At 40.0% G+C, this 12,879-nt stretch overlaps 2 protein-coding genes and 1 long non-coding RNA gene across 3 annotated transcripts; 1 reads left to right on the top strand and 2 right to left on the bottom strand.

The window, feature by feature from the left end:
* Positions 1-700: 700 nt before the first annotated feature.
* On the top strand, positions 701-2,807 carry LOC147196291 (uncharacterized). The gene is made up of 4 exons (XR_015102592.1): positions 701-791; positions 870-956; positions 2,006-2,143; positions 2,696-2,807. It is a non-coding gene; the product is annotated as an uncharacterized LOC147196291 (long non-coding RNA).
* Positions 1,261-5,983, bottom strand: LOC147196290 (uncharacterized). The gene is made up of 9 exons (XM_086127510.1): positions 5,848-5,983; positions 4,380-4,553; positions 4,159-4,297; positions 3,450-3,538; positions 3,029-3,092; positions 2,708-2,796; positions 2,323-2,435; positions 1,963-2,119; positions 1,261-1,793 (listed from the first exon to the last, which is right to left on the bottom strand). The coding sequence occupies exons 1-9, from the start codon at positions 5,894-5,896 to the stop codon at positions 1,636-1,638; spliced, it is 1,032 nt and encodes a 343-aa protein (XP_085983636.1). The 5' UTR covers positions 5,897-5,983; the 3' UTR covers positions 1,261-1,635.
* A 1,068-nt stretch (positions 5,984-7,051) lies between these two features.
* On the bottom strand, positions 7,052-11,718 carry LOC147196289 (cilia- and flagella-associated protein 99-like). The gene is made up of 15 exons (XM_086127745.1): positions 11,605-11,718; positions 11,314-11,458; positions 11,125-11,219; positions 10,937-11,043; positions 10,671-10,848; positions 10,449-10,529; positions 10,291-10,359; positions 10,067-10,156; positions 9,662-9,747; positions 9,324-9,528; positions 8,497-8,638; positions 8,271-8,422; positions 8,010-8,215; positions 7,287-7,482; positions 7,052-7,171 (listed from the first exon to the last, which is right to left on the bottom strand). Exons 1-15 carry the CDS (start codon positions 11,716-11,718, stop codon positions 7,052-7,054), a joined length of 1,986 nt encoding a protein of 661 aa, XP_085983871.1.
* Between the last annotated feature and the right edge of the window lie 1,161 nt (positions 11,719-12,879).

The raw sequence follows: 12,879 nt of genomic DNA, 5'->3' as shown, positions 1-12,879 counted from the left end.
TACGGTTTAGCCATAGTTCATACGGATTTTGTGGTGAATCTTACGTATATGGCCGTATCGCATAAATCATACGGATTCTGAAAATATCCGTCCGTCCGCCCCCCCCCCCCCCCCCCCCCGAATGGTGCTAGTCTACTCGAATGCTTTCATTTCCAAAGTAAATATGAATGGATGCTGTAACTTCGAGCCGATGGGTCAGCATTTGGAGTTGGTGAAAAAAGTAACGCAGGAATACAACTCTGAACACAGTAATGCCACTAAGTAGAATGATGATTAGACATTAACCAGACATTGTATTATGGAGATCTACAATAAATATCATTGAAAATTTCGTTGGGTTTTTTCTGCCGTTATTTTGACATATAAAATGCATTGGTATGTTATAAGGATTTTTTGCTCTTTATAAGGATTTTTTTGGTAGTTTATACAGGTTGGCGCTCCGAAAAGTTGACAGGTATGCATATCCCAGCTGACTTTGGGCAAGAGGCATGTAACTGGCGCCAATATTGAGTCGTTGGTTGCCATGACAACGAAAATACAATTTATTTAGGCTTGTTTTGTAAAAGTACTTTATATTTCTGTGTGAACTTTCATATTTGTTTTTTCTTTAAATCCTCTTAATACGTTATTTGGAATGTTTTGTTAAGAATCACTTCCGGGTCACGTGCCGTGGATAGCGAGGAATGAGAAAGATCGAAAAGACAACTTGAGAGAGAGACAGACAGAGCTACGATACCGTGTGGTCTAAGTAATTTAATTTGATCTACTTTCAGTTTACCAAGGTGCACACGGTAAGTCATTTTGTGTTTATGTATTTAATGTCTTGTTAAAGATATTGTAATTTTGATGTTGTTTGAAATGTGTTTTAGTTTTCACGGTTTTCCACGAGTAAACGTTTTTTGGACATCAGTACGAGGCGTCATCCTTGACCGGGGTAGATACAAGGCATGTACAAGGTGAGAAGAATTGATCTTTGATGCGTGCTTTTGGAATGTGGGGAAGAAGGCGGTGAAAACCCACACAAGCACAAGGAGCACATGCAAATTCCACAGGAAGGCCAGGACCCGAATTCAAACCCCCAAAGTCTGAGCAGTTAGGTAGATGTATTCACTTGTCCACCATATTGCTGCAATCTTTTTAAGCAACATGAAAGATCATGAAAATATACAGTATATTTTGATTAGGCTCCAGTTAATGCCTTACCTACATTAGGACCTTTACCATTGGTAATCCTCCCGACTAGATAAAAAGACTTAAATGTTCGGTTGTAAGTTATTTATTTTTCTTTAAAACATACAAACATAAATTGAGATGTATTAAAAACGAGCCATCATGTTTCATGTGCTGTCTTTCAGCATCTAGCTGGTGATTGCACCTACAAATCTACAAACACATGACTGCAAAAGAAGGCAATTATGTCAGTAAAAACTTTTGGGTTTTTTTAAACTAAGAAATGTTCCCACCAAGTCATGGCATGCATCTGCTTTTGCAGCATGACGCTCCTAATCCAATAATCTCACTCACAAAAGGACAGTGTTCGACAACTGTGAATGTATCAAACAAGAATGCCTAACACGAGTGCCAACACGTGTTTCAGTAACTTCAGTATGTCCACTTTTGGTTTCTCCTTTTGGTTCACCAGCCAGCATACACAGGCTCTGCATCACAGGGAATTCCATAATAGCGACCTTGAGGCCTCTCTTTGCGTAACAGCGGCGCACGGGACACACTCAGCTCCCCATCGGTGTCTCTCATTTTGCGTACGACCATTACAATAATGAAGAGTAGAGCCACTAGAAGCAAAAAAAGAAGAAAAAAAAAGATGCAATGAAAATCCATTAAAGGCTAATGAGGGCTTGATGAACATACTGTACAGTACACATGAAAGTGATTTAGGAATATCAGATGACTGGATGCTTTATAAGGAGATGGCTTCTTGTTACTTTCAGGGTGACTCCTTACCCCCTCCCACGATTACTAATAAAGCAATGGTGACTGGGGCCAGTTCACAGGTGTCTCCCGCTTTGCGAAAGAAAGTCTCCATGCAGTAGCCTGGAGCTGAGCTGCCCTCTGGACAGAAGGCATCGCTGGGACAATGAATGGGGTTCACGTCTGGACTCTGGACACAGGACAAAGCCTTTTAGTAAACCTTCATTCGTACACATCATTAGGACCACTAGTTCAGTTTCTGAGACCGAATTTCTGGGACAGCTGTCGTATTGGTTCTCGTTAAAAGTGTGCAAGTGGTCATCATATTTTGGTCTGTCTGTGTGTAGTCAATGATTTTGTGGTAATTCCAAAGGGAGAATGAGAAGTACTGACTGGACAGTAGTGGTTTTCTGGGCAGATATTGCAGCTCTCTTGGCCCCAGTTGATCTGGAAGGAGCCACTACTGCAGATCTGACACATTGTCTGATGAGGAGCCTTATGCATGCCTGTCCAAAATCAGAAAATCATGTCAACTATTAAAGCTACCTATTGTCTATACTGGAAAAAAAATCAGTGGGGTTTAGACTTTACACAATTTTATTTCGTCAAGTGGTTGCACAAAAATAATCATCTGGATCCAGATACATTTTTAAGTAGATGTATACTTGGATCAAAATATGTTTCTGTATGCAGATAATTACATTTGACGAAATAAAATTGAGTAAATTCAACAAAAACTTTTTTCAATGTATTTCAATTCTCATAGACACAAACAAACCTGGTCGACACGGAGTGCAATCTTTTGCTGCAGACTGCAGTGCCTCTGACCCCCCGGGACACGTCTGGCATTGGGAGCAACCAGAGGAGCTTTCAGAGAAAAAGATGTTTTGACTGAAGTTTGACTGAATTCTACAGTTGACTGAGCTGTGAGCAGAACTCAAGCTACTTTTGCATGATTCCCAGAGAAGCTACTGCACACTAGAAGCATGTGATGCTCCAAATAATTCGTCAAAGACTGACGCTGGTAGGGAATCTTCACATCGTTGAAACCATAAATGTCTTGCATTTATAAGGCAGGTGTTTCAAGCAAGAGACTTACTTGCAAAAACTCCCTCGTGAACACGGCGCACACGACGTGGAACTGTGCAGGGAGGAGAAGAAACCTGCAAGCAGCACAATCACGCAAATTTCTTCACATTACAGTTCCTCTAATGCATGGGCCAAGGAAGAAATCTTTTCAAAATCCTACATTTGAAGTAGGCGGCTGTCTGTCTAAACAATTTGGTGGTGATCCAAATGAAAAGATTTTGACTTGAGTGAGTACCGAGTCTCATTCGTGTTAATAAACGATTCACATCAGATATCTGACTGATATAATTTGGAACTTTATGAGTGCAAATCTAGATATTGACTGTGTTTTCAATATAATGCTCCGAGGTCCTAATGTGTGTGCACAAAAAATAGCTAATTAATAGTTCTGTAGTGATTTTAACTACGTGGCTTTCGTTCCAAAAACCCACCTGGAGAGCAACTTGCACAGCTGTCTGCACCAGTGTTGTTGTTGAAAGAACCAGGGGGGCACGGCTGACACAATGGGCTCCCAGTAAAACTGTCATAAAATGAATCAGGTCACTTATATTTATTTTGTTTTCCTTATTATAGTACTTAGGTAAAAATTCATCCTATTCAACTGTGTTTTTACAGTATATGAAAAAAGGTAGATTACAGACACGCTCAACAATTCCAGCGAAGTGAAGAAAAATGGCACAATCAAGGGGTAAATTTGCTTCTCTAAAAAATAAAATCCCTTTACATGCCCCCCCCCCCCCCCCAACATATACTGCTTGGGTTCACAAACTACGCTTTATGACATCCACACGGAACACTCACTTGTGCTACTGTGAACCTGGACCCAAAAATTGGGTCACTGACCTGTTTTGGGTAAATCGTGATCAGCTCGTAAAAAAAGTACATGTATTTTTTCTGTATTGTCCTTTTTTATCAGTGCAATAGGGAAACTGTGGGTTAATGTGACAATGGAAAATGTCAACATTAATCATTTTTATTTAGAGGATGTTGTCAGAGAGATTCAAGTCATTTATTTGACCGTGCTTTGAATAACAGATGTCCTGCTCTGCATGTTTTGTATCATTACTCTGGATTGAAAACAAATTGTCAATTGAAAAGAAAGCAAAACCACACCATCGTGCTAGTCGCCGATGATCTTACTTTGTGTAGAAGCCTCGTCCACAGGGCAGGCAATGCTGTTGTCCAGCCAGTGGCTGGTAAAAGCCAACCGTGCAGGGCAGACACGCTCCAGGAAATAGACACGACCCAGGCTCCGAGCAGCACGCGCAGAGCAGGGTGCCTAGGCAGAGAAAGTCAAATAGCATCAATCAGCTCTTCAAAACCCAATCCCCCCAAAAAAAGAGTTAAACTGTTAGACTCACCATTGTCGTACTGCGATCCGGGTGCACAAGGCTCACAGTTGGAAATGTTGAACGCAGAGCAGCTGGGGGTGGTGCTGCTGACAGGAGCAGAAGTTGGCGTCAGAAGAGTTGCGTTCTCAACGGGAATGGCGGTGAGGACAGCAGGAGTGGGTGTGGTCTGACTCATCACCATGCCTGCAACACAAATATGCTGGGAGTGTGATTTTGTGTGTGTAAGAGCTTGACTCAGTGCCATAACAACCCAATCTACTAAATTGGGGGTGTCACTTGTTTTCATCGCCAGCCAGTTTGTTGTCATGGTAGCCCTTAGGGCCGGTCAAATATTTTGAAAAATATATTACAAAAAAAGTGTATTTGCTAGGGGAGGAATGATAAGCCAAAATAATAATTTGGTATTCTGCCTTTTTAGGTCCACACTGGTTACAATACACAAGCAACACGCAACTGGAACTTTGTTGTGTAATAAAACACACGAGCCTTTCTTTAAAATGAAACATCAGCATCTCAAATCTCTTATTTTTAAGAAAGAGCATAAATATTGATTTCCCGGAGAGGCTATTTAAATTCTACTGCAAGTTGTCTGTGTAGCACGAAAGTTGATCTTGTTCATTTCCAAAAAAACCTCAAACAAAAACACAGTTGTTACACGTTCAAAATGACTTGGCATTGTCTTGCTGAAATAAGAAAGGGCATACATGAAAAAAGATGTCGCTAGGATTGTGGTACATCAATCGTCAAAATGCAAATCCCTCTATCTGACAGAGGTGTCAAATCTAGGTTCAGAATGTAAACCCTGCCAGTTTGTCTTTAGCTACAGGTGCTTCTACTCAACCGGCAGGTAAATGAAGATGTGCCAGGTGTTACCTTGAGCACATGTGCACCTGTCTACAAAAAGAGGACCCAATAAACAGGTATGACTAAAACGCAGTTTCGTCACATTCCGAAACGTGTCGTTTTCGGTTTATAGCTCTTTATAGCTTTATCTGTGCGAGAAGTGGGGCCAGCAGGTATAATCGAAGCGCATCAGCGAGACAAGAAGGCACATTGTGTGAGTAATCACATTAGCCATGTGCTTGAGTGGGAGCCATCTTCCTCAAGAATAGCAAAGGAGTTATTCAGAGGAGGGGGGGGGATCATGTGATTTGGAGCAGCAAGAACAGGATTGGCAACAATTCCCAAAATATGAATCTATATTCATTATAAACAGAAAGATTAGCCAATTTAAAAGAACATCAAAGTATTTCACTTTTCATTGTTTGACTGTTCCTAAATACAGTATATCATAAGGATATAAGAAATTATAAAGCCTTAAAAAACTTTTCTAACTTACTGATTTCCATAGCAAGAACTTTAACTAAATCAATTGTGGACAAAGCAGTATGGAACGATCATGCCCTGGAAATAGAAACATAAACAAGTATGCAGTATTGCATTGCACATGTTTACAATTCTTGCATATACAACTCACCAATGAAGCAAAAGGTGGAGATCAGGGGCAAAGGTGCCCAGCGGTCCATCCTCCCCCTCTTGATGGTCCACAACTCTTCTCTTCAAAGTTCATCTAAAGCATCATCTGCCCCCTAACAAATCACTGACAACTGTTTTTTCCCCCTAGTGAAGCTCAATTGAGGTGGGAGTAGTCTCATTGGCGTCATATGACAAAATACACATCATGTGATTTTGCTTTAGAAGGGAAAAAAAGGGGGAGGAGAACCGGTTGAATTTTTTTTTCCACGCGGCTTCCAGAAGGAGCGCTAATGTGCAAGATAAATCCATTAGAGGCGCCTTCGCAACACCTCATTCTTTCTCACCAGTTGGACGATCATCTAAGAATATTCAAGATCCTCATTCGATCCAAACAACACATACAGGCGTGATTTATTTTGTGTGGGAAACATGACGCATGGATGATGGTGAAACAAGTGGTGACAAACTTTCTGTTTATGGTTAAGCAATCCTGATACAAACCCATTAAATAGCCCTACTGTTTTTCTCAGAGCACTCAGAATGCATCATCTTCCATTGTAAATGACGTGCAAAATGTAGACGGCCGTGTTTGCTGAGGTATTGAAAAAATGTTCTTGTTTTGTTGGTTCATTGCAAACTACTTGGAAGTTTGTCAAGGTTGCAAATGAATCCGATTTACATTGGGGGTTGAATGTACAGGTGCTTCTCAATCAAATCAGAATATTGTGGAAAACTTAATATATTTCAATAGTTCAATTTAGAAAAGTATAGCTCATCTATAGAGTCAACGCAGAAGACAATATGAGATGACTTTGTATAATTTTGCTGAATGAATTTTATAGCTAGAGAAAACCTTTAATATAGAAATTTGGTAGGAATTTGCCTTACGAAAAGTATTTTACTATGCATTTAATGTGTCACACATTAGCACAGTACAAAACACTTGAAAATTGATAACTTGAACAGTAGAAATAATCGGAAACATTTTATTTTATTTTTTTAAGTGGCTTCTTATGCAGTAACTAGTGTGATAAGGCTCTATACAAAAAAATACAAAAAAATTTGAACTTTTGGTCCAGATTATAGCAAGCATCATGGAAGTTGTCATTTTTGATTTGCTTTCGCGGGCCACTCAAAATGATGTGGTGGGCCACATCTGGCCCCTGGACCTTGAGTTTGACACCTGTGCTCTATACATATAAAATTCAGTTGAATACATTTCTTGAGTAACCTCCTCTCTGACAATTAACATGAGGGTCTTTCCTCTGGATGTGCTGCTCTAAGCACTGCTCCATGTCCTCCCAATTTATTTTCTTCAATCCATCCTTTCAAAACATAACAAAGAAAAAAAAAGGCATTATTTGCTGTGACCATGACAATCTTAACACCAACACCAAGCAATGACAAGACCTCATTTATTGTTGTGGATTTCACACTCACTTTGCTGTGGGTCTCTATTATTCCATCGGGGTGTGTAGCTGCCTGCTTGGATGGTTTGGCCTTGTTGCTGTCATTTCTCTTCAGTTTTTGATAGTCCTTCTTCACCTCTTCAATCTTCTTTTGCAAAGCCAAAACCTTTTTGTTCTGTACTACCGTCTTCTGCAATTGCAGCTCGGCTTTCTTTTCTTCTTCTTTCCTGCAGCACACCAAATGTGCCTTGTTTCCATCAACAAGCCATTTATTTACTCAACCGCAGAGAGCATGAAGCGTTTATATATTTTATTTTGTGTTTATTGTTATTTGTTTAACTGATATTACATCTATTCCAATCATCAAGAAGCAATCATAAAAATAAAACTGTCAGTAGAACCTGAAAGCATAGTACAAGAGTGCAATGAGCTGTCGGAAAAAAATATCAGCCCTCTCTGGCACCTCTAATTTGATTTTGATCATCGCACCTGAAGAAAAACAACAAATCAGAGACGGCACTAACGAGTTACCTTGGTCTTCAAGAGCTTGGCTGAAACTATGGCGGAAAATCCACCTTTGAAAAAAAACAACTCTTTTTGGTTTGCTAACAATCCACAAATGCAATATTATTCAGAACGCCGTGTTTAGACGAGTGGAGCCGCGCAGAACATATTTATGACAAGAACATTTTTGACCTGACTTCCCCTTTAATTAAGAAGGACGCGATCAGTCAAAGCGTCACATTTAGCTGACCTGAGCAAAGTGGCCATTGCCATGGCTCTGCTGTGGAGGTTGATATTCTCCATGTCCTCCAACAGTAGTTTCTTCTTCTTCTGCTTCTCCCTCTGGATGTAGTCTCGTTTCTTCTGCTGCTCAATCACCGCTGCTTCTTTCATGAGGAAGAGACGCTCCTTCAGCTCGGCGTGAGACATCTCAACCAGCAGCTCATGACCTGCAATCTGACACGAGAGGTCAACTGTGACACGTTTAGAATCAATCTTCGCTCTGACTTACCTCTGTGTTATCAAACATGTTGCAACGAACGTGAGGGAAGCATTCCATGGCGTGGATTTCACTGATGATTTCCAACTTCTTGGTAAGCGCTACCTTTGCTTCCTCTTGTGCTTGGCGAACAATCTCTTGATTGTGCGCTACAAAATCTTTGACTATGGTGTCACAATAAGAAGGACCCGTTATGAGCGGAAATCAGGAATAAATGGTGTGACGTGAAGGTGCGTACCAGAACTCTGCTTGAATTTCTTCACCCTCTCTGTAGCTCTTTGTGAATTGCTGTGACTCTCTGCCACTTGTTGCACTAAGTCTTTCTTTTCTTTTTCTTCTTCCAACCTTTTCTGGGCATTTTGCTGAGTCCGCTTAACTGTCTGCAAGAAGCGAAAAATGTTCACTGCAAAATTAGAATCTAGGATTTTTTTTTACCTTTCCTGACCAAGCATTTAAGAACAATCACACTGCATGTACAAACAAAAATATCATCAGTTGTATCTAATTTAAATCTCATTACAATCAAATATGGATTTATGCCAGTGTGAAATCTGAGCCTGTTTATATACAACGCAATAATTCTGTTATCTGAATGGCAACACGTTGATACACAGATATGTACCTTCTTCCATCTTGTTAAAGAGAGTTCAATAGTTCTACATGTCATGATACATCGCTAGTACATAAATTAAAAAAAAAAAACACATTCTTTTTCCCCATTCTTTAACAAAAAAGCCTCAATGGTTTTGCTTTAGCCGAGTGTACAATGAAAAGAACACTGTACCTCTGCTATGAAAAACACAGTGGGCTCAGTTATGTTCCAGGACACCTTGGATCAATCTGGCACAATGTTTGAAAACCGTGGAGGCTTCAATAAAATGTCAAGACTAGCAAGGTAATGTGGATTGAAATTATGCTGCACAGTGTCAGAAGGCTTGGTTGCAGTTGCATGTCATGGTTCCTCCAACAGCATAAAGACCCAATCCCACGGCGAATAAAAAGTAGTATGTTTTTATTCCCCTTTGACAGTGTGTATTGCTGTTCTTCGACTGCTTGTTTACCCACCTCATCTCTTTTGACTCGAGCAGCCTTCTTGTTACGTTCTAATGTTTGCGCGCGGGCCAAAACGGCCTCCCAATGGCTGAGAATGACACTGGCATGCTTCTGCTCAATCTTTGCCAATGTCTCCTGATGGTCTTTCTCTCGCATTTCCCTCTCCTTCTGTAGAAAAACTGAAGGCTCATTTGCCCCTTCCACCAGATTCTCTATTCTATATAAACCAATATAAATAAAAGGTTATTCCTGACAAAAATCGAACATTGGATTAAATAATACGTGAGACAACTGGTATGATATGATGTTGCGCTTAATTCATCTAGCGATAACCCGTGTTCCCAACTCACCTCTGCAGCTTATCCTCCACATGACGGTCATGTAGCACTCGCCGCCTCAGCATCGCTGCCGTATTGAGTTTGACAGGGTGGGCGTCCTGAGAAGGTGGGAAATGTGTGAAGCTAATTAATAATACAATACAATACATGCTGATTTATATAGCGCTTTCACAACAGCGGCAGCTGTAACAAAGCGCTTAACAAAACAGTTAACATAAAGTAAAATAAATAAACACAACACATAACATAAAACACGGACAGTCGTGCAGTCCTAACCACTTTTCCGTCACATACTTTGTTGTTTGAAGCAGTTTGAGATGAAAGAGGAGAGAATCAAAGTGTCCTTTATTGCACTGAATCCTTGCACAAAGATTTAAAAATGCTGAAAAACTATAAAAATGACAACCAACTTCTAACCTGAGGAATGGGAGGGGGAGGTGGCTTTGTATGAAATGAGTCGAATCGCAGTGTTGAGTCCAAACCTTCTGTTAACTGGTACATCAGTCGCTGCATTCCACATGTACATATTGAGAATGATGAATAATGCAAAAAAAAGCATTGAGACTTGTTCAAGAATACTTTTACTGTCATTAAATGGACATATATTTTATAATATTCCCAGCATGGAAATGGGTCCATACCTGTGTGCATTCAGTTTTTCTCGGCCTTGCAAATCCAAACTGTTTTGTATTAACCTCATGCAGCAGCTCCTTCAGCCAACCACAGACAGGGTGTCAGTACAATTAATGAATGAATGCCTTAAATGTATCTATATTTTATACATTTTTAGTTGTTGTACCTCAGCCATTTGATGGTTCCTTTGCTTTATTTCTTCTAAGATCTGGATCAATTTTGGAGTCCTATAAGTGCTGCTGGGTACCTGCATGGAACACAGATCACAAAATATCACTATGAAACTCAGTAACATGTCCTAGTTGGTTTATAGAAAATGAACATGTACTATGCAGCCATGGAAGTTTACACAAATTAAATTGTATTAATAACTGCAAATGGTGTTGACTTGTTTGTGTTTGTCCGGCAGAGGGCTGAGTTGAGGCTGACGTGAAGATGATGGTTTTTGTTTGACAAAGGAGAACTCCATAAGGTCGGTAGTTTTGGGTGGAGCTTTCCGTAACCGCATCCCTTCAGACACTTTGGCAGCAAGCTTCCCCATGAGAGACTCAATCTCAGAGCGCTTCCTACAGAAAAAAAAAAGAAGTTATAAACTGTTTTGCCTTTAATGCCTTGAAACATTCCCAAAATGTTTTCACCGATTCTTTTTATCACCTGAGCAGAGGGTCAATCCAGTGGTCTTTCACATAAGCAACATCATAGACACGATTCCACTCATCTTGTATCCAAGTGGTGAGGTTCATAAAGAAGAAACTCAGGAACTAAAATCAAGGACATTACAAAATAACCCACTGTACACATTGGGATACACCAGATTATCATTTCAATGCAATTTTTCTTACGTTGTGCATGCTTTTAATATCCAGAGATCTGACAATGTTGCTGAAAGCCTTAAGTCCAAGGTCATCAAAGTGGAATATGGTGAGATAACAGATGACTACAAACAACATAAATATACCAACAATAAGTTTTTTTTTTAAACATTTCAAACGGTAAAAAGAAATAAATGCATAGTTGTTTAGAAAACTTACCAACAAAGTGGTTGTGATAACGTTTGGATATAAGTTTGCCACCCTGGCCAAAGAAAGGGTTGATGACTATGTCCAGTAACTTCTTGTACTCGATGCATCCGGAGACGAGATCAAGAATGTATTTCATAGAATCAGGTTCCATGTCCTATAAAATGTATCCAGCAAAAATGATATCAATAGCTCAATAGTGTTACAGCCTTTTTGTACTTCATGTTTATGAGTATGTTTATGGAAGCCACGATTAATGACGATGTGTTGTTGTTACTTGATTGCAGTATCATATTTCTTTACCTGGAGATCCTTAGCTGCTTCTTCCATGAAGTCATCCAAACTCATTCTCCCTGCAGTGAACTTGTCAAGGAGCAAAATTGCCTCCTTGACAAGTTCTCCATAGCTTTTCGCCATTTCACATAATCAGCACAGCATCAACACAAACTTGTGATGAATTCCTCAACAGTTAGAACGGCAAACAATGTCGAAACATATATATTTGACATGACACACGTAACGACGAAACGAAAAAAAAATGCTGGTCATATTACGTATTAATTGTGACGTATTCGTAAAAGTTTGCGCTGGTTTCGTGTTCAATTCGAAATTCGTCTACTCGCCATCACTAATGTTTGAACATTTGTTACAGTCGGGGGAACATAAAAATTTCAAACGGAGTAGAAGTGTTTGCCATTGGCAAAACTTGGGCTTTTGTTTTATTTTTTTAAATAATCCAGAGCGCAGGGGCTGGACGCCATCGTAACAGCACCACGCGAATGCATCATCATCAAGACATTAGAAAGTTGGACGTGCATGTCGTCAACTATACAAGTGCCCGGTCGGTGGTCGTTTTAGACAGGTAGAAGCAGTAAAGATAAGAATGCGTCATGATGAACAGTAAAATCTAACAGCTATGTTAAGAGACGTTTTAGGACAACTGTACATCGTGCGCATCCAATCGACGAGTTAGCAGACAGTTCCGTCTGAAGGTAAATGCTTCCAAAGCAGATTTTCTTGGTCATATATTCGGCACGGCGGTCGACTGTTTAGCACGTCGGCCTCACATTGCAGAGGTGCAGGTTTCGATTCCGGCTGCGACTTTCCTGTGTGGACTTTGCATGTTCTCTCCTTGCCTGCGTTTCATTCCCCCCCAAAAAAGCATGGTGGGTGAACGGAACACTCTAAATGGGCCCTAAGTGTGATTGTGATTGCGAATGGTTGTTCGTCTATGTCACGGTGTCAAACTCTAGGCCTGGGGGCCAGATTTGGCTCGTCATATCATTTTTTGTGGCCCATGAGAGCAAATCAAGCATGTCAACTTTTCCATGATGCTTACTAAAGTCTGAACCAAATATTTTAATTGTCATATGTAATATTAGATATTGCAAGCATTACGTAATTACGTACTTATTACATTGATGTAAACAATGGCTGAACTAACAATTATTCTTGACTTCTGATTTCAAAAGTAGTTATCCACCAAATTGTTGTGCACTGTATATGTAATGTATGGAGGTGATCAAACATTGATACAGTTTCACAAATTTCACAAGTCATAAATCAAAATGGCCTGCT

Source organism: Hippocampus guttulatus, chromosome 13, assembly GCF_054856545.1.
Source record: "Hippocampus guttulatus isolate MCC_2025c chromosome 13, RoL_Hgut_1.0, whole genome shotgun sequence".
Taxonomy (NCBI): domain Eukaryota; kingdom Metazoa; phylum Chordata; class Actinopteri; order Syngnathiformes; family Syngnathidae; genus Hippocampus; species Hippocampus guttulatus.
The sequence above is the reverse complement of the archived record's forward strand: the minus strand, read 5'-3'. Positions and strand labels throughout refer to the sequence as shown.

Coding starts and splice junctions, on each gene's coding strand:
- LOC147196290 (XM_086127510.1), bottom strand. CDS start 5,896: ATGGACCGCTGGGCACCTTTGCCCCTGATCTCCACCTTTTGCTTCATT. Junction 4,554..5,847: donor CTCCACCTTTTGCTTCATTG/GTGAGTTGTATA, acceptor TTTGTGTTGCAG/GCATGGTGATGAGTCAGACC. Junction 4,298..4,379: donor CGGATCGCAGTACGACAATG/GTGAGTCTAACA, acceptor TTCTCTGCCTAG/GCACCCTGCTCTGCGCGTGC.
- LOC147196289 (XM_086127745.1), bottom strand. CDS start 11,718: ATGGCGAAAAGCTATGGAGAACTTGTCAAGGAGGCAATTTTGCTCCTT. Junction 11,459..11,604: donor AAGCAGCTAAGGATCTCCAG/GTAAAGAAATAT, acceptor TACATTTTATAG/GACATGGAACCTGATTCTAT. Junction 9,529..9,661: donor GTGGAGGATAAGCTGCAGAG/GTGAGTTGGGAA, acceptor TGGTTTATATAG/AATAGAGAATCTGGTGGAAG.